General features: G+C 50.7%; 1 protein-coding gene across 1 annotated transcript in view; it reads right to left on the bottom strand.

Moving 5' to 3' along the window:
- LOC139266710 (netrin-G1-like) overlaps positions 1 to 21152 on the bottom strand; it is a 32709-nt gene extending 11557 nt beyond the window's left edge. Inside the window, exons 1-4 of the mRNA XM_070884297.1 lie at positions 20811 to 21152; positions 6755 to 7398; positions 3841 to 4013; positions 2325 to 2354 (exon numbers count right to left, since the gene is read on the bottom strand). Of these exons, the coding sequence (XP_070740398.1) occupies positions 2325 to 2354; positions 3841 to 4013; positions 6755 to 7398; positions 20811 to 21053 (1090 nt within the window). The 5' untranslated portion in view covers positions 21054 to 21152. The remainder of the gene's footprint in view (positions 1 to 2324; positions 2355 to 3840; positions 4014 to 6754; positions 7399 to 20810) is intronic.
- Between the last annotated feature and the right edge of the window lie 363 nt (positions 21153 to 21515).

Genomic DNA, 21515 nt, shown 5'->3' with positions numbered 1-21515 from the left:
GGAGGGTTGTAGGGTGGGAGGGGGTTACAGAGATAGGGATGGGTGTAGGGTGGGAGGGGTTATAGAGATAGGGAGGGGTGTAGGGTGGGAGGGGGTTATAGAGATAGGGAGGGTTTGTAGGGTGGGATGGGTTTATAGAAATAGGGAGGGGTGTAGGATGGGAGGGGGTTATAGAGATAGGGAGGGGTGTAGGATGGGAGGGGGTTATAGAGATAGGGAGGGCTGTAGGGTGTGAGGCTTGACTGATAGGGAGGGGTGGGGCCACGGAGGGATTTGAACGTGAGGATGAGAATTATAAATTGGAGGCGTTGCTGGACCGGGAGCCAATGTCGGATCAATCAATCACTTTCTCGGGTCTACTCACTGCCCGGGCTGTCGCTCGAAGTGGATCGATGGATAATTAGTGGGAATCTGGTCCGCGGAGAGATGATTACATAGAAACATAGAAAATAGGTGCAGGAGAAGGCCATTCGGCCCTTCTAGCCTGCATCGCCATTCAATGAGTTCATGGCTGAACATGCAACTTCAGTACCCCATTCCTGCTTTCTCGCCATACCCCTTGATCCCCCGAGTATTAAGGACTTCATCTAACTCCTTTTTGAATATATTTAGTGAATTGGCCTCAACAACTTTCTGTGGTAGAGAATTCCACAGGTTCACCACTCTCTGGGTGAAGAAGTTTCTCCTCATCTCGGTCCTAAATGGCTTACCCCTTATCCTTAGACTGTGTCCCCTGGTTCTGGACTTCCCCAACATTGGGAACATTCTTCCTGCATCTAACCTGTCTAAACCCATCAGAATTTTAAACGTTTCTATGAGGTCCCCTCTCATTCTTCTGAACTCCAGTGAATGGGGTGAGGCTGTGACAGGCTGTTATTGTGGGATTACGGTACATTCGAGTGGGTTGAGGGTTTGAAAGGCAAACTGTGTAATGTCGGATGTGATGGAGTCTCCCTGTTATTATTCAATGTGACTGAATACAGCAACAACTCACTCAGTAATTTAGCAGAAAATGGAGATTCTTCACCAGATGTTAGAACTAGTTTGTCTTTAGTTCAGTTTGTGTCGGTGATGAAGGTTTTGAGTGTTGGTTCTGGCTGAACCTGGGCAGGAAAGGAGCAGGTTTGGGGTCAAAGTGTAACATTTCATAGACCCTCAGTCTCAGTCAGTGTGGTGGGTTATGGTCACTCCCGGTCAGTGTGCGGAGTTTTGTTCATTCCCGGTCAGTGTGGAGAGTAATGGTCACTCCCGGTCAGTGTGGGGAGTTATGGTCACTCCCGGTCAGTGTGGGGAGTTATGTTCACTCCCGGTCAGTGTGGGGAGTTTTGGTCACTCCCGGTCAGTGTGGGGAGTTATGTTCACTCCCGGTCAGTGTGGGGAGTTATGGTCACTCCCGGTCAGTGTGGAGAGTTATGGTCACTCCTGGTCAGTGTGGGGAGTTATGGTCACTCCCGGTCAGTGTGGGGAGTTATGTTCACTCCCGGTCAGTGTGGGGAGTTATGGTCACTCCCGGTCAGTGTGGAGAGTTATGGTCACTCCTGGTCAGTGTGGGGAGTTATGGTCACTCCCGGTCAGTGTGGGGAGTTATGTTCACTCCCGGTCAGTGTGGGGAGTTATGGTCACTCCCGGTCAGTGTGGAGAGTTATGGTCACTCCCGGTCAGTGTGGAGAGTTATGGTCACTCCCGGTCAGTGTGGGGAGTTATGGTCACTCTGCTCCCAGTCAGTCTGGGTGTTGGTTCGGGGTTGCGATATGGCGGATGGTTTGGAATGACATGGACAGCATGCGAAGGGTTAAATAAACGGGAACAAGTTGATGTAAGATCCAGGAACAAAGCGGAAGAGATTGAGGCCGAGACACTCACCCAGTTCCCATTCCTGTATCTGGGATCACGGGATTACAACAGGTCCCCATTGATCTCGGCCTCAGCCACCATATGGATTTCTACAAATCTTCCCTCCACTTCCCACTGAACGTTCTCACTGAGACACAGTTAAGAAGCATTTTCATCTCAGCTAAGATGTGCGTCGTATATATTACATCTTCCCTGCTTTATATCTGCTGCACTGCTCGAGGAGATTATACTTTACTGCATAGATACACGGGCAAGCAGACTCCTGATCCCAGCCCTGTTCATACCTAATCAGCCTCACACCTTCATCTTTTCACACTCAGCCCCTGCTCACACTCAATCCCTGCTCACACCTACACCTGTTCCTCGCTCACTGAGCGACAAGGGAGGTTTGAGGGAAGCGGATCATTCCCGATACAGAAATGAGCTCTGGGTCAGCAAGTCACAGGTCAGAGAGCATAGGTCCTACTTACGGCCACTCGCCACGGAGGGGTTAGGGAAGCCTGGAGAGGGAAACGGAAACAAACAGAGTTAGAGAGACATCTGATTAACAATCTTTATCGATAAACACATTAACACAACCCATCACATGGAGTGTTCATCAGATCGACGTCACTCAAACTCACGAACAAGGAACTGATGGGGGATTGGCGTGCTGCATCCTCTGAGCGCTCACACCAGCCCTGTGTGAGACCAGGTAGAGTTGCTAAAGTGCTCCCATAAGGTGAGTGTGAGAGTAGTACGTGGGGACGCTCCCACTATGTGCGATTAGTGTGTAAGTACACAGGGTTAATACGTAAGGGCATCAGTGGTCACACACACCCCTCCCCCACTGCCCAGTCAGCTCACTATCTGGATATTGATCTCGGGACATTCCACACACAGCAGGCCACAGATGTCCCTCACAACCTTCACTTCCTGATCTGCTTCAGATATTGATTACACAGAGGCTTATTCTCCTCTCACCCTCCCCAGCTGTTCCCCAGATGTTCATCCAGCTGTGAACATTCATTCTCACATCAGTCTGCACCTCACTGCTGGCTCTGTATCTGTGGGTGTCTGGAGTGAGGTTTCAGCAAATTCAACCCCTGCTATTACAACCTCACCCTCTACATAATGCCAGCGATCCCCCTCGCTCACTGACCCCGACATTACATTGATAGAGGGCTTCAAAATGAGGAAGGGTTTTGATGGAGTGAATAAGGAGAAACTGTTTGCAGGGGCAGGAGGGTGGGTAACCCAAGGACACAGATTGAAGGTGATTGGCCAAAGACCCAGAGGGAGATGAGGATTATTTTTATGCAGCGAGTGGTTGTGCGCTGCCTGAAAGGGCGGTGGGAGCAGATTCAATCATAACTTTCAAAAGGGAGTAGGATAAATACTTGAAAAGGGAACATTTGCAGGGCCAGGACAGTGGGGAGTGGGACTAATTGGATAATCTTTCATTTTTATTTCCTTTTCTAGATCTCTTCCATTCTCTTTCTCACTTTCCTTTACTCTCTCTTTTCTACTCCCTTATTTTCCATCTCTCATTCTCAGTTACTTACTCTGCTGCTCTCTCTCCCTCTTTCTCACATTCTCTATTTCTCTCTTTCCCACTTTTTTTTGTTGTCTTTCATTCTTTACTTCTCTCTTTCTCTCTCTACACATCTCTCTCTCTCTCCCTCCGTCTCTCTTTCTCTCCCCCTCCCACTTTCTCTCCCCCCCTTTTTCGCTCCCTCCCTCTGCCCTTCTCTCTCTCTCCCCTCTCCCTCTCTCCCCGCCCCCCCCCCGCCCCCTCAGTGTGGAGCTGTGGGCACGGACCCTATTTCTGTCACTGGCTCTGTCCAATTTCCCGCTGTGAGTCTCTGTTCCCACATGAACACAATGACAAAGATGGGTGGGTTGTATTTTGGAGTCGGTGCTTTGCCGGGAGTTCGGCTGAGAATGAAATGTGAAGGGAATCTGGTGCCGGCACTGGGCCGGGCCGGAGCAGCTCTGGTTACTCACAGACATTGGCCGTCCCTTTGGGGATTGGGAGGTACGAGCTCGCTCTCCACACTCGGCCTTGAAAGCCTTTCTTGCATCTCCCGCAGTCCGGCCCCGTCGTGTTGTGCTCACACTCGCAACTCAGCTTCCCCTTCTCCCAGATACAGTTGTTGGCGTGAAGATTGCACTTACACCTGGCAAAAAACAACAGCAAGCTGGTTTCAAATAAGCTGAGCAGCCGGGTTAGACTGGGGACTGGCCGCTCCGCGAGTCCGCTCTCCCTTTCCCAGCTTCGCTCTGCAAACAGCAACATTTTTCTCCCACTTATTGCCTTTCAACCCAGGCGGCGGGTCAGTTTCTGGGTGTGTTTCCGCTGATTGACGATCAGATTCTGGGCAGCAACAACAACACGTTAGGAGAGAGTTTCTGATCAGCTCCGGCCTTCCAGGCCCCTCAAAGGAAGAGCTTGCATTTATAGAGCGCCTCTCACAAGTTATTTCTTTACAACTACAACACCTACAACTGCAACAATAACTTGCATTTAGATAGCGCCTATAGCTAGTAAACCATCCCAAGGTGCTTCACAGGAGCATAAATCAGATAAACTGACACCGAGTGACATAAGGAGATATTTAGACAGGTGACCAAAAGCTTGGTCTAAGAGGTCAGTTTTAAGGAGCGTCTTAAAGGAGGAGAAAGAGGTAGAGAGGGAGATGTTTCGGGAGGGAATTCCAGAGCTTCGGGCCCAGGCAGCTGAAGGCACGGCCGCCAATGGTGGGGCGAAGGGAGTGGGGGATGGGCAAGAGGCCTGTGGTGGAGGAGAGCAGAGATCTCGGAGGGCTGTTCCTGGTGTTGGAGGAGAGCAGAGATCTCTGAGGGCTGTAGGGTGGGAGGAGGTTACAGAGATAGGGAGGGGGAGAGGCCATGGAGGGATTTCGACAAGGATGAGAATTTGTTGTTGTTGTGGTTCAGTAAATGCGATTTGGAAAGGCGCAAAGTGCTGTGATGGTCTCTGTGCCGTGAAGCGTGAGAACGCTGGTCTCGGTGACTCTGTGCTAACAGCATCGAGCCGCTGTTTAACTCACTGCGAGGGTGAAGCTTCACAATCCGCAGATTGTACGTTGCACATTCAGCAATTTGTCAGTTCTGGGCACTGTTTGCTGAACTAAGCAGATGCCCAGACAGTTCCTGGAGTCACATTAACGGCAGCGTAAACATTTTACTGCTCCTGTTCTCTAATTAGTGTCTGAAGATTGTCCTTGGCTAAAAGCTGGAGCGAGCCTCCCAGAAGCTGAGTGTGGAATAATGAGGGAATGGCTCCGAGCCCCGGAGATTGTGTGATGGGAGAATGGGAACTCACTGACCCAGACTGAATATAGATCCAACACGAAGGAAGCCTTCAGTCACAATCAGTCATCGAATCAGGAAGGGCTTGGATCGAGTAAATGGGGAGCAACTGTTTCCAGTGGCAGGAGGGTCGGGGACCAGAGGTCACAGGTTGAAGGTAATTGGTAAAAGACCCAGAGGGGAGATGAGGAGAGTTTATTTACGCAGCGAGTTGTTGTAATCTGGAATGCGCTGCCTGAAAGGGCGGTGGAAGCAGATTCAATTGTAACTTTCAGAAGGGAATTGGATAAATACTTCAAGGGAAAGATTTGCAGGGCTATGGCGAAAGAGCGGGGAGTGGGACTAATTGGATATGTCTTCCAAACAGCCGGCACAGGCCCGATGGTCTGAATGGCCTCCCCCTGTGTTGTGTGATCCTCTCACTCTCTGAATCCTGATCAGACTGGAGCTCGGCAGTGTTGAGAGTAAAGGGACAGACTCTGCTCGCTCCGTGCTGCTCGATTGGCTGAACACTGAGCAGGAACTCGCTGACTCATCGCCAGCCAGCCAGCAGGACTGTGAAAGCTCGCTAACGGGCCCATCGCCAGGGGCAGGGGGAGCTGGCACAGTGCTGGTCTGTGCCCACTGTCGCAGGGCCATTCAGGGAAGCTCAAACACCCGACACAAGGGCAGCTGATGGTGCCCAGTGGGCCAGGGGAGGGATCCCCATCTATCGCTGTCAAACCTCCCCAGTTACCCAGCGTTCACACAGGAACAGGAGGAGGCCACTCAGCCCCTCGAGCCTGCTCCACCATTCAATGAGATCATGGCTGATCTGTGACCGAACTCCATTCACCTGCCTTTGCCCCATATCCCTCAATACCATTGGCTGATAAAATCTATTAATCTCAGATTTAAAATTAACAATTGGTCTTGCATCAACTGCCATTTGCGGAAGAGAGTTCCAAACTTCTACCACCCTTTGTGTGTAGAAGTGTTTCCTAATTTGACTCCTGAAAGGTCTGGCTCTAATTTTTAGACTTTTCTCCCGACTCCTAGAATCCCCAACCAGGGAAATAGTTTTTCTCTATCTACCCTTGCAGTTCCCCTTCATATCTTGAAAACTTCAATCAAATCACCTTCTAAATTCTAGGGAACACAACCCTAGTTTATGTAATCGCTCCTCATAATTAGATGTTGGCCCTGATAGACTGCCCTTCAGATGTTCATTGAGATTGTGTGCCAGATGTTAAGTCCGATATAGTGCCCTCCAGATGATAACTGAGAGTGCCATGCCAGATGTTATCTCCGATAGAGTATCCCAGATGTTAGCTCTGATAGGGAACACCAGATATTTACCCTGATGGAGAATCACCAAGTTAATAGACTGAGAGTATCCCCCAGATGTTGGTCCTGATAGAGTTCCCCAGATGTTGGTCTAGTGAGTGCTCCCAGATGTTGGACCTGAAAGAGTGCCCCCAGACGGTGACCATGAATGCCCCAGATGTTGGCCCTGTAAGTGCCCCCTAGATGTTGGCCTGACACGGCGCCCCCTGGGTGTGAAGTGTGGGGTCTGCGACTCTGGCCAGAAGGGGCGAGGAGCTCTCACCGGCCGCGAATGTCCAGGTTGGAGATGGCGTAAAAGTATTTGGAGAGGTTGTGCTGGTCAACACTGGTTGCCCCAGTGGCCGGCCGGAGCAGCCTGACCCGCAGGTCGGTCAGGGTGAAGAAGTCCCTCAGGTCCTTGGTGGTGTCCAGCTGGCCGTACAGCGAGGCCATGTCCTGGAGACGGGGCCCCCCGAACAGGGCAAAACGCTCCTGGATCTCGAAGCGGACCATCTTGTCCACCTTCCACACGTAGCCCCTGGAGTACTCCTCCGTGCAGATGATGTCCAGTACTGAGGCCGGGCTCAGATCCCGGGCGCTTCTCGGCTCCATCCCGAAGGAGGTGAGGCAGTCGACCGCGTAGAACTGGTATGGTTGCCACGTCCGGCCGTGGTCCAGAGACTTCTCCAGGACCATCTGCTCCGGCCGGCCCGACTCGAAGGTGATGACTATGTCCTCGGTTAGCTCGATGGTCTTGCTCCAGGACAGAGTAATGTTGATCAGGAGGGGCTCGGGGAAAATCCTCCAGGAGATGCTTTGCCAAAAGGTGTTGGGAATCCGCCCCTCGTCATCCAGCATCAGCTCGGGCGGGTGTGCGAGCTCGGGCATGTGAGCATCACACTCGTTGTTGCACATGTACGGGTTCTCCTGGAAACGGAGACGGAACAACACAGGTTAGACACAGAGTAAAGCTCCCTCTACACTGTCCCATCAAACACTCCCAGGGCAGGTACAGCACGGGTTAGATACAGAGTAAAGCTCCCTCTACACTGTCCCATCAAACACTCCCAGGGCAGGTACAGCACGGGTTAGATACAGAGTAAAGCTCCCTGTACACTGCCCCATCAAACACACCCAGGGCAGGTACAGCACGGGTTAGAGACAGAGTAAAGCTCTCTCTACACTGTCCCATCAAACACTCCCAGGGCACGTACAGCACGGGTTAGATACAGAGTAAAGCTCCCTGTACACTGTCCCATCAAACACTCCCAGGGCAGGTACAGCACGGGTTAGATACAGCGTAAAGCTGCCTCTACACTGTCCGATGAAATACTCCCAGTGCAGGTACAGCATGGGTTCGATACAGAATAAAGCTCCCTCTACACTGTCCCATTAAACACTCCCAGGGCAGGTACAGCATGGATTAGATACAGAGTAAAGCTCCCTCCACACTGTCCCATGAAGCACTCCCATGGCAGGTAAGCATGGGTTAGATACAGAGTAAAGCTCCCTCTACACTGTCTGATGAAATACTTCTAGTGCAGGTACAGCATGGGTCAGATACAGAGTAAAGCTCCATTTAAACTGTCCCATTTAATACTCCCAGGGCAGGTACAGTACAGATTAGATACAGAGTAAAGCTCCCTCTACACTGCTCCATCAAACACTCCCAGGGCAGGTACAGCACGGGTTAGATACAGAGTAAAGCTCTCTCTACACTGTCCCATCAAACACTCCCAGGGCAGGTACAATACAGGTTGGATACAGAGTAAAGCTCCCTCTACACTGCCCCATCAAACACTCCCAGGGCAGGTACAGCATGGGTTAGATACAGAGTAAAGCTCCCTCTACACTGCCCCATCAAACACTCCCAGGGCAGGAACAGTACAGGTTAGATACAGAGTAAAGCTTCCTCTACACTGTCCCATCAAACACTCCCAGGACATGTACAGCACGGGTTATATACAGAGTAAAGCTCCCTCTACACTGTCCCATCAAACACTCCCAGAACAGGTACAGCATGGGTTAAATAAAACCCCAGTTCTGGACGGAACACTTTGTGCTTTTTAAATGAATCTGGGGATGAAATAGCAGAGGCTTATATTTAATAATTAGTTAGAAAAAGGTGTCATACTCGAGGACTGGAAGCTAGCTAACATAATACTTATATTTAAGAAGGGAGATAGAACATGTCCAGAGAACTGTAAACCCGTCAACTTAATATCGGTGGTAGGAGAAATAATGGAATCCTTACTAAAGGAGAATATAGAATAACATTTAGAGAGCAGAAGTATAACAATGAATAGACAGCATGGATTTCAAAAGAGAAAATCTTGCTTGACCAACCTCATTGCATTCTCTGAAGAGGTAACAGAGAGAGCAGACAAGGGTAATGCAGTAGATATAATTTATCCAGATTTCCAAAAGAACTTCGATAAGGGACCACATAATAGACTAATGAATAAGGTCAGAGAATGCAGAGTCAGGGAGCCAGTAGCAGAATGGATAGCTCGCTGGCTTCAGGACATAAAGCAGAGAGTCGGGGTAAAGGGCAGCTATTCAGAGTGTCAGAAGGTAAAAGTGGGGTCTCCTCATCTCCCCTCTGTACTTTCACCAATCACCTTCAATCTGTGCCCTCTGGTTACCGACCCTCCTGCCACTGGAAACAGTGTCTCCTTATTTACTCAATCAAAATCCCTTCATGATTTTGAACACCTGTATTAAATCTCCCCTTAACCTTCTCTGCTCTGAGGAGAAAATCCCAGCTTCTCCAGAGTCTCCACATAACTGAAGTCCCTCATCCCTGGGACTATTCCAGTAAATCTCGTCTGCACCCTCTCCAAGGCCTTGACATCCTTCCTAAAGTGTGGTGCCCAGAATTTGGACACAATTCTCCCGCTGGGCTCTGCCTCCACCACCCTTTCAGGCAGTGCATTCCAGATCCTAACCACTCACTGCGCAGAAACATTTTTCCTCCTGTCGCCTTTGGTTCTTTTGTCAATCACCTTAAATATGTGTCCTCTCATTCTCGAGCCTTCCGTCAATGGGAACAGTTTCTCTCTATCTACTCTGTCTAAACCCATCATGACCATGAACACCTGTATTAAATCTCCCCTTAACCTTCTCTGCTGTAAGGAGAACAATCCCAGCTTCTCCAGTCTCTCCCTGCAACTGAAGTCGCACATCCCTGGGGCCAGGAACGAGCCCCAGCCTGTTCAGCCTTTCCCCATAGTTAGATCCTCTCAGTTCCCCAATCATTCTTGGGAATCCTTTTGAGCAAAATAAAATGGACTGTAAAGAGACCAGGGAGCTGACATTTGGACAGATTTCTGACATGACGACATTTTGGACGTTTTCTTTGTTTAGATTTTCCAAAGTTCATGTTCAGTGAAAGAATCTCCGACCTCTGACCTCTAGAGATGGAAAAATGAGTCTCACTGCAGCTGTCTGTTTGGGTTAGAGAGAGAGAGAAAGGGCGAGAGTTTTGTGGGCAGAATGATTGATGGGAACTTGTCTTTTTATTGTCTGTTGATAAAACAATCCCTTATTTGTGCTCAGGCCTTACCCCTGGGCTCTGTGTGTCGGACCCTCGCCCAGCCTGTGGGCCTAATGATGCTTCACCTCAGGCTGGTTTGTGAGGGAGCAGTCGGAGGTGGCAGGGCTCCCTTGGGGTCACTTCAGGTCATTGACCTTCCACGATGAAGCAGCGATGAACACAGCGGCAGCTCCACATGTTGTGATCTGGAATGCGCTGCCTGAAAGGGCGATGGCAGCAGATTCAATCGGGAATTGGAGAAATACTTGAAGAAGAAAGATTTACAGGGCTGTGGGGAAAGAGCGGGGGAGTGGGGTTAATTGGGTAATACTTTCAAAGAGCCAGCAAAGGCACGATGGGCCGAATGGACTCCTTCTGTGCTGTATCATTATATGATGCTGTGATTCTAAGTCGGGACACTGTGTGACTCGAGGGGAACTTGGAGGCGATGGTGTTCCCAGGCACCTGCTGCCCTCATCCTTCTAGGTGTTGGAGGTGGCAGGTTTGGGAGGTGCTGCTGAAGAAGCCTTGGCGAGTTGCTGCAGTGCATCCTGTGGATCGAACACACTGGGACTCTGCCTGACATCGGCAACACAGAATCAGCCCGACATCCTTTTCCAAATGATCAGACAGCTCACCTGTAACATCCTCATCCCCAGCAAGTGGCTGTTGCAGCAATCAATAAAACTAATGCGTGTGATAAAGATGGAGAGCGCGGCAATATACAGAGATCATAGAGATTAATGAATCTACAATTGTCACAGCATCAACTAAAGGCAGTGACTAAAGCCGCATATTGGATTGGTTATTTATAATACTCAATGTAGAAGGAATGGAGTAACATTAGTACCAGAATCCTAAAGCTGTGTAATGTGTGAATGAATAATGGAACGGTGCAGATGTGACGTGCTCCTGAATTGCCGTGTCCTCGGGACATAATTAACAGCACCGTGCCCCAGCGCTACAACTGACCTCCGACTGCTCCGTCACTGTGTGTCCCAGGCCGTGGTCTTTGTTGGTGAAGGCACCATAAATGTTCAGGCTCAGTTCACCAGCCATGCCCGGCCCATCCAAACCTGGCTCACCTTCTGGTTCCCTACTCAGCCTCACCCCACCTCACACTACCCTTTCACAAGACTTCAGCCTCATCCCTAATCTGAGGCCCTTCTCACCTCATCCCACCGTTCACACATGCACTGTGAGCAGCCACGCAGATTCAAATGCACGTTTGCACACATCCACACAGCAGCAGCTATTCAACTATGGAAGGCACATGTGGCACACGATGAGCTGCACACTCACTCACACCTTCTTGTGTTTCTTACTGCAGGTGAAACTGGTTCACAACAGGAGAGAGCAGCAGTGCACCGGTGGAGGGGAGCCTGACATACATGCCCTCAGTGACGTGGAGGAGCGAGTGTCCATCCCCATGGGCACACACCAGTTGGTGCGGTAGTGGCCGGAGAAGCAGCGCCCCCTGTGGACTGTGATGGTATGTGTATGCCCTTTGGCATTTCTGTGAGATCCTTGACCCTTGACAGCAAACGCCGTCCACTTCGACTGACGGGGAAGATGATGAGGAAGGTGAGGAAAGTGTGGTGTCTTTGAGGGACCCTCCATCAGTTGCTCCGAGTGGGGTCACCACCTTGGTGGAAGAGCCAACATTCCTGGGCTTTGAAGAGCCTGAGGCTCCTGAATCCAGTGGCCTGCAGCAGTGCCCAGAGCGAGGGGAAGCTCGGGGGCCATCTCCCCGCACAGTGAGTCGGCCTATCAGTCCTGCTCAGAGAGAGTCAGACGTGGACCTGGACTTGGAGGCTATGTCCAGAGAGTCCATGCAAATGCACCGCGAGCCAATGGGTGCATTGGAGAAGGTTCCGCAGAGCATGGATACACTTGCCCTGAGGTTGCGGAAGGCTGCCTCAAGCATTGTCCCTGCCTCTCAGCAGTTCAATGAACCCATCCTTGCCCACTTACAGAGGGAGATGGACTCAACCAGCGACAGTGGAGTCGCAGAGGGGAGAGCGCGTGCCATGGTTGACGTGGCAGCAACTATCGCATCACAGACCCAAGCCACGCAAGGCCTTTGTGATGTGATGCTGTCAATGATTGTGGCAACAACTCTCAGACTGCTGCCTTTCAGACTCAGGCTGCTTTGAGTCAGTCACAGAGTGATGCCATGCAAACACTGACTGCTGCCATCCTCTCTGTTCCCCACAGTCCAACGGGGAGGTAATTGTGCCGAAGCAGGCCAGTAATCTGCGCTCCCACATGTTGCTCCAGATGTTGAGGCTCCGCCCTGGGGGAGTGGCAGTGGGCCGTGAGAAATGGAACGTGTTGTCTTTGCTCAAGATGGGAGCATTCTGGCTCCCACCACTGCCACTCTGCCTTTCCACCTGCTGCGGTCTACACACCAGCCAACCTAGACTGCTGCCGCCGATGCTGAGGTGGTGCAGTCTACAGCCGGGCCTTCCAGGCCCAGAGCTGGTCCAATGTATCCTACTCGGCCATCTGTAGTGTCTGTGTTAAACACACAGCAGCCCTCAAGCAGCCTTGCTGCAGTCACTGGGGCAACATTGAGGAGGAGCAGGAGGTGTGGGAGGGGGTTAAGGTAAGGGGTAGCAAATGCCAGAGCTAGTCTCAATAAAAACTTTAGCCACAATGGACAGAAGGCCTCATCCTGCAAATATGTTTGTCACGATCTGGTTGCAGTTTTTGAGGCCTGCTATTGTTGTAAGTGTATGTGCCTAATATGGCACATGGATACTGTTGAGGAATGACAAATGGCAGGGGCCTGTGTACAGATATTGTTGATGTTAATTGTGTGTTTTGGTGTTTCAAGGAGCTGTTGTTAAATGTTTATTGGTTGCAGGTCAGGGGTTGTGTTGTGTTGTTGGAGAACCGATGTATGATGAGCCGCTGACATGTGGCCCTTGTATCGGGAGCAGTGCCACGGTGTCTCCTCCGTGGCTGCTGCACCTCCTCCTCTGGCTGGCCAGTCGGGGCCTCGCCAGGCTCCTATTACTCTTTCTCCTCCTCCTGAGTTGGGGCTGCACTCCCCACTGGTAAGGCCTGGGCCCTCACGATGGCCAAGTTGTGCAACATGCAGCACACCACAATGAATAGCGACACCTGTTGAGGGAAGTATTGAAGGCTGCCTCCAGAGTGGTCCAGGCTTCGGAAACGCTGCTTGAGCATCCCTATTGTCTGCTCGATGATGTTGTGAGTGGCCGCATCTTGGATCTTTGGGTCCTGACCGCTCAAAATGGAGGAGAAGCATCCGAGAAGGCGACGAACACATCGAGTCTCTTTGCCGGGAGGATGCGGAAGCCAAGTACAAACAGCAGAAGGTGCGTACGACAACCCAAGCACCCCACCCACCCGTCCCTCTAACCACCATCTACCCCACCTGTGACAGAGACTGTGGATCTCACATTGGTCTCATCAGTCACCTGAGAACTCATTTTAATGTGGAAGCAAGTCATCCTCGACTCCGGGGGACTGCCTAAGAAGAAGAGAAGAATTAAACATTACCACACAGCCCAGGGAGAGAGAGACACAACAGGCTCCTGCTGTGTGTGGCTGCATCAACGCGGGAAGGGAAGATATTTCAATATAAGGATCATGTATTACAGAAACTGCTCCTGCGACACTGGAGCATAAACGGACCATCTCATAAATCATTGCTCCTTCTACAAATCCACTCACCCCTTGACATTTATTTCGGGGCTTTAACTGTTGCTGTCTCAGATTTACACTGTGTGGTGTGACGAAGAGCCTGTGATTATCACTAACTAAACCACTCGCTATCAGCACGGTTCAGTCCCCTGGTTAATTATGTTAATTAGTGTATCATTGAGTCCAGAAGTTAGTGGCTCCATAAAGTACAATCCCGCAGATTGCTGTCACTTCCCATCACCCAGTAATCAGGCCCTTTGTTGGAATTAATGTTAGAGCAGAGTTGCTCAGTTAGCAGCATTTAGTGGGCCAGTACTGAGCTGAAAGATTACATAGGATTACATATAGGATTATGTATAGGATTACATAAGATACACAGCACAGAAACAGGCCATTCAGCCCAACCAGTCCATGCCGGTGTTTATGCTCCACTCGAGCCTCTTCCCGTCTTCCCTCATCTAAATCTATCCACAACCCTCTATTCCCGTCTCCCTCATACGCTTGTCTAGCCCCCCTTAATGCATCTACACTATTCGCTTTAATCAGTCCCTGTGGTAGCAATTTCCACATTCTCACCACTCTTTGGGTACAGACGTTTCTTCTGAATTCCCGATTGGATTTCTTGGTTCTCTCTGTATCCACTCTATCAAAACCTTTCATAATTTCAAAGACCTTTATTAGATCACCCCTCAGCATTCTCTTTTCAAGAGAAAAGTGACCCAGCCTGTTCATCCTTTCCTGATATGTATACCCTCTCATTTCTGGTATCATCCATCTCCTCACGGCCACAGTGGGTCAGGAAGAGGGTCCATCTCCCCACGGCCCACAGTGGGTCAGGGAGAGGGTCCTCTCCCCACGGCCCACAGTGGGTCAGGGAGAGGGTCCATCTACCCACGGCCCACAGTGGGTCAGGGAGAGGGTCCTCTCCCCACGGCCCACAGTGGGTCAGGGAGAGGATCCATCTCCCCACAGCCCACAGTGGGTCAGGGAGAGGGTCCTCTCCCCACGGCCCACAGTGGGTCAGGGAGAGGGTCCTCTCCCCACGGTCCACAGTGGGTCAGGGAGAGAGTCCTCTCCCCACGGCCCACAGCTCAGGGAGAGGGTCCTCTCCCCACGGCCCACAGTGGTTCAGGGAGAGGGTCCATCTCCCCACGGCCCACAGTGGGTCAGGGAGAGGGTCCTCTCCCCACGGCCCACAGTGGGTCAGGGAGAGGGTCCTCTCCCCACGGCCCACAGCTCAGGGAGTTTGCCGTGAAGCCCAACTGGTTCAGTAATGTCCTTTAGGGAAGGAAACCTGCCTCCGTACCCAGTCCAGGCCTATATGTGACTCCAGTCCCACACCAACATGGTTGACTATTAATGACCCTCTGAGGTGGCCGAGCGAGACACTCAGTTTGTATCAAACCCGCTCCCAGTGGATCAAGAAGGCGGCCCACCCCCACCTTCTCAGGGCACCTGGGGATGGGCAATAAATGCCGGCCGTGTCACCGATGCCCACATCCACAGAATTAATTTAATAAAGGAACGGCGGTTTTAAGTCCATATCTTGCCAGGGAGCTCGATGGGATTCTACACTTTGGAATTTAATTATGAAGAACGTGAGCCGGCAGAAATGAATGTTTGTTCAAGTTAATGAAACCCAGAACTCTGCACCTGGTGTTTGTTTCTAAATATTTCAGCAATGAGAAGACCAGAGGGAGGTTTCAGAGAAAGAAACCAGACTGGGGAAAGATTGAGAATCTGCAGCAAATCTTCAACCAGCTGTGGTGTAATCCCACATTATTGACCGGCCTGTGTCGATCGGCCCTTATAGACCACAGCCATCTTTCATTAAACACCCAGCTTCCAATTTTAAACCGTCCGTCCCAATGGGTGACCTCCTTCTAATGAAAGGTCCCCAATAAAAGGCCTTCTCCCCAAACTAATGTCCCCAGTGCCCCAGCCTCACGGAGACTCAGGGCTGTGAGCAGGTGTTCAGGGAACCCACCGACTGTCTGTCAAACCAGATTTAAACAAACACTTTAATCCCAGGCTCATTTCAGCTCCGTCAGTCAGCAGGTTCCTGGGGGTGGGAAATAAAACAGGAGCTCGCAGACATATACCGCCGTCCGCCCCGCTCCCCACGCACTTCCACCCCGCCGCAAACCGACTACACCGCCCGCAACAAAAACAATCTACAAAGAGCTGAATTTTGCTCAACTCTCCACTCCATGGATTGGGGCGGGGAAAATCGGCTCGCTCAGTGAGTGCGCCCCCTTTCGGTCGTGGGGCAAATTCGGCAACAGAGTGTTTCTGATGACTGAGCCCGTGTAATGTGGGAGGGGAGGAGGGAGCAAGAGGGAGAAAGAGAGTGGAGAGAAAGAGAGAGCAAAGACTGAATTCTAAAGCGCGATTCACTATCTCAGGATGAGAGCAGTGCAGTGCTCCCTCAGTACTGCCCCTCCGACAGTGCAGCGCTCCCTCAGTACTGCCCCTCCGACAGTGCAGTGCTCCCTCAATAATGACCCTCCGACAGTGCAGCACTCCTTCAGTACTGCTCCTCCGACAGTGCAGCACTCCCTCAGTACTGCCCCTCCGACAGTGCAGCGCTCCCTCAGTACTGCCCCTCTGACAGTGCAGCGCTCCCTCAGTACTGCACTGGGAGTCTCGGCCTGGGTTTTGTGCTCAAGTCTCTGGAGTGGGACTTGAACCATCGACTTTGCCTGTCTGCTTCTATCTGTGTTTATAATGAAATTTGCGCGTGGCCAATACAGAGAATGGGTAACAGAGAATAACAGGAGATGGAACCGAGACTCCTCGTCATTCAAACTGCTCGATAGAAAAATCCATCCACTGGTGACAGGTTCAGGGGTAAGTCAGTCAGTGCCACAACAACAGTAAATCATTCTTCAAGCATTCTCCTGTCTGAGCTGCTAAAGTGAGTGGAACATTGTCAGAGAGCAGCGCAGTGAGGGAGCTCTGATCCAGGAATCAAGAGACTGGGAAAGTTTGATGTGCAGCCGGTTTACTGGCGACAGTAGGCAGTGAGTGAGATATTGGACAGGGGGAAGATTCATGGGGATAAAGTCTATGGCCTCAGGTTTAATCCACTTACTGTGGGCCTCTCCCAACCCCTCGATTTCCCGTCTGAGTAATAAAGGTTTAGTCCCAGACCCAATAGAACGGACTGCGATATTACAAAGAGAATGTTTGGCTCGTTCAGACTGAAATCCCATCTGCTGCTCGCATCTGCTGAAAATAAACTCCCTTAAAACAGGGGAAATATCACAGAATCTCACAGCACAGAAGGCAATTCGACCCATCGTGCCTGTGCACGCTCTTTGAAGAGCTGTTTAAACCTGCTTCAACTAAACTCCCTGAAAACAGGGAAAAATATACTTAATAAATTTGAGAAAAAGGATAAATTTGCAAGGCTATGGGGAAAGAGCAGGGAGTGGGACTAATTGGATCGCTCTCTCAAAAAGCTGGCACAGGCACGATGGTTCGAATGGCCTCCTGTTGTGCTGTGAGATTGTGTGAACAGCTGGCGGGGGAACGGATACAGATGTTAACAATCCCGAGAGGATCAGACACAATCTCCAGGCACCAGTTTACAATCAGTTCAAACTCAGCTTACAGAAATTACCCAGAAACTCCACGTTAACATTCACCAGCTGTCACCACTCGCTGGGATTTCCAGAATTGGTGATCGGATTCAGAAATAATTGGCTGTCAGACTTTTACCCGAGCAAGGCACAGACTGTGTTTCTGCAGAAGTGGTGACGATTCTCCCTTCAATTCGATTGTTCGAGCTAACCTCATAACACAGTCCCTCACCCCCTCACCCCTGGTCACACTGTGTCACTGTGCCCCATGTCCCATCTCTCTTTCCACTCAGCCCCGGTCACACTGTGTCCCTGTGCCCCATGTCCCATCTCTCCACTAGAATGAGGAGCCCACTCTGCCCGCAGTATTCCAGATGTGCCTCTCCCTCGGTTTGTGCTCAGACACTGTGAGTTTTGCTTTGCAGCACGTGAAACACTCAAATCAATGAACAAATCAACACTGAAGTGGAATTGGAGGCAAATACTTTGAGCTGGTGCCAGAGATTAATCAAATTGGGGATTACAGACCAGCGGGAGATTCTATTTCTAACATGGAGATCGATGAGCATTAACTGGTGCCTTTTGGTCGAGAAGAACTAAAACAAACAATCATATCCGCTCGATCACCAAGACCACCTATTTCCATCTCGGTAACATCGCCCGTCTCTGCCCCAGTCTCAACGCATCTGCTGCTGAAACCCTCACCCATACTTTGTTCCCTCCAGACTCGACCATTCCAATGTTCTCCTGGCCGGACTCCCACCTTCCATCTCCGTAAATTTCAGCTCATCCAAACCTGTGCTGCCCGTGTCCTAACACACACAAGTCCTGTTCCCCCATCGCCCCTGTGCTCACTCACCGACGTTGATTCCCAGTCTGGCAACACCGAAGTGGCAAGTAACATTTGTGGTCCACAACTGGAAGGCAATGATCATCTCCAACAAGCCAGAGTCCAACTACCTCTCCATGACATTCAACAGCGTTACCATTGTCGGATCCCCCACTATCATCATCCTGAGGATCACCATTGACCAGAAACTTAACTGGACCAGCCACATAAATACTGTGGTACAAGAGCAGGTCAGAGGCGAGTATTCTGCGGCGAGTGTCTCACCTCCTGACTCCCCAAAGCCTTTCCACCACCTACAAGACACAAGTCAGGCGGGTGATGGAATACTCTCCACTTGCCTGGATGAGTGCAGCTCCAACAATACGCAAGAAGCTTCACACCATCCCGGACAAAGCAGCCCATCCACCACCTGAAACATTCACTCCCTCCACCACCGGTGTACCGTGGCTGCAGTGTTTACCATCTACAAGATGCACTGCAGCAACTCACCAAGACTTCTTCGGCAGCACCTCACAAACCCATGGTCTCCATGGGAACACCACCACCTCCATGTTCCCCTCCAAGTTGCACCGCATCCTGATTGGGAAATATATTCAATGTTCCTTCATTGTCACTGGGTCAAAATCCTGAACTCCCTCCCTAACAGCACTGTGGGAGTACCTTCACCACGCGGACTGCAGTGGTTCAAGAAGGCAGCTCGTCAGCACTTTCGCAAGGGCAATTAGGAATGGGCAATAAATGCTGGCCTTGCCAGCGACGCCCACATCCCAGGAACAAATAAAAAAATGAAGGATGTGCCTGGGACTGAGTCTCCCAGCAGGACCGGCAGTATCTCCCTCTGCCCAGTCTCAAAGCCCATGGAGGGATTGGAAGTGCGGTTCTGTGGATTACTGGTCCAGTCACAGAAGCCCTGCACCACCGTGCCCCGGTACATTCGATCACAACAGCTTGTGACCAGGAATTCGTGTCTTTGCACCAATGTTACAGCCACAGTCTGAATACATTCTCACCCTGGAGTCTTTCCGTCTCACTCACCCACTCACAGTCAACACACAATCAGGGAACACAAGTTCAGGAGTCGGGACACATCGGGAAAGAAGGAGCGAGTACACCTGTCAAAAACTGTTACATATTAAAAAATGCAAACTACAAGATAAAGGCCGATAAATTCAGCCGCGTTTTTATCGGTGAAAGAAACATGATTGCGATTTCAAAAAGTCCTTCATTGGCTGTGAAGCGCTTTGGGACGTCCTGAGGTGTGAAACTGAGACAGTAACATCTAGTGTGGTCTCATTGGGTCCGGGCCCTGTTTCACACACAGCTCCACAGTGGGATATGGGACAGCTGGAAGATTTACCTCAAAGACTTGTCGTATTTTTATAACAGATTACTAATTGAGCTGGAGAATAATTCCCTCTGATAAACTGCATGTTCTGCAATAAATTATACATTTTCAATTATTACTGAAACATACGGCCGATTATTAAACCAGGCGTTTCCCCTCGAACAACGATGTAGGAACCAATTATCCTGAGGAGATGATTCACTCAACAAAAGCATCATTAATATTTAGAAACAGGCTTGAATTTACATCTCAAGGACATATTCCTCACTGGGGATTTTCGGCAGGGCTTAGACACAATGGGACATATTTCACACTGGGGATATTGGGCAGGGCTCAGACACAATGGGACATATTCCCCACTGGAGATATTGGGCAGGGCTCAGACATAATGGGACATATTCCCCACTGGGGATATTGGGCAGGGCTCAGACACAGGGGTCAGGAGCTTCAGGGGGTGTTTACAAACATTCAACCTCCCTCCTCACATCTATTACTGTGTCTAATTTTACAAACACTGCCACCCCTTACGGTGCGACACTGGGAAGCAGCGAGTTTTGTGGTTTATGTGTCCTGACCTTTCCTCTTCAGTCCAGCAGTTTTACATCTCCTCACAGTTCCACTAAATGCAACTTATCAAACTGTTATTCCATCCCCATATCTCCTCCTTCACCAAGCCCGCCCACTTTCACCTCCGTGATATCGTCTGTCTCTGTCACTGGCTCAGAGCTGTCCAGTTAGTCCCACTCTCTTGCTCCTTCCCCATAGCCCTGTCCATTTATCCTTTCCCAGTATTTATCCAATTCCCTTTTGAATGTTATTCTTGAATCTGTTTCCACCTCCCTTTCAGGCAGCCCATTCCTGATCATAAAAACTCGCTCCATTAAAACATTCTCCTCATCTCCCCCCTTGGCTTTTTTGCCAATTATCTGAAATCTGTGTCCTCTGGTTACCGGCCCTCCTGCCACTGGAAACATTGTCTCCTTATTTACTCTTTCAAAACCCTTCATGATTTTAAACACCTCATCAAATCTCCCCTTAACCTTCTCTGCTCTGAGGAGAACAATCCCAGCTTCTCCAGTCTCTTCACATAACTGAAGTCCTTCATCCCTGGAAACATTCCAGTAAATCTCCTCTGCACCCTCTCCAAGGCCTTGTCATCCTTCCTAAAGTGTGGTGCCCAGACACAATACTCCAGCTGGGGCCTAACCAATGATGTATAAAGGTTCACCATGACTCCCTTGCTTTTGTACTCGATGCTTCTATTAATGAAGCAAATGTAGGAGTTTGGATGGAATTCACTTTCATAGTGCGACACACAACAGAGGCTATCTCAGAAAGGCTTCTACTCACCAGCGTGCAGTACATCTCGGGGGTCTCTCCACACGTACTGTCGGCGGGATCCAAGCTGACCTTCAGTGACCTGGTGAGCAGGGCGGCCTCGGGCTGGCAGGCCATGTAATCCCAACTCATGGCCTGGTCCCAGTGAAGCTGAGCCTTACACAGGTCGTAGTGACCCCAGGACGGGAAGTGCTGCGTGGCAAGAGACAGGGCCGCCCAAATGGCCTGAAGGGGCAACAAACCGGACAGATGCATCGTCCAATTGGACCCCGCTCAGAGAGGGGCGATCTTAGTACGTCTGGGGATGATTCAGGGGATCACTGCTCCGACTGGACCCTCTCAGAGAAGGGTGATCTCGGTCCGTCTGGGGATGATTCAGGGGGCCCTGCACTGACTGGACCCTCTCAGAGAGGGGCGATCTCGGTCCGTCTGGGGGTGATTCAGGGGGCCCTGCACTGACTGGACCCTCTCAGAGAGGGGTGATCTCGGTCCATCTGGGGATGATTCAGGGGGTCCCCGCTCTGACTGGACCTGCTCACAGAGGGGCGATCTCGGTGCTTGCAAATGTTCCAGGTGTTGGGATTGCGGATGTTTTCCCAGTGTTGCTGCAAATTTTCCAGGTGTTGGGATTGCAGCTGTTTTCCCAGTATTGGTCCAGGTGTTCCAGGTGTCAGGATTCCAGCTGTTTTCCCAGTGTCGGTACAGATGTTCCAGGTG

Source organism: Pristiophorus japonicus, chromosome 7 (genome assembly GCF_044704955.1).
Source record: "Pristiophorus japonicus isolate sPriJap1 chromosome 7, sPriJap1.hap1, whole genome shotgun sequence".
NCBI lineage: Eukaryota > Metazoa > Chordata > Chondrichthyes > Pristiophoridae > Pristiophorus > Pristiophorus japonicus.
Note: the sequence above shows the minus strand (reverse complement) of the source record. Positions and strands in the feature narration are given on the sequence as shown.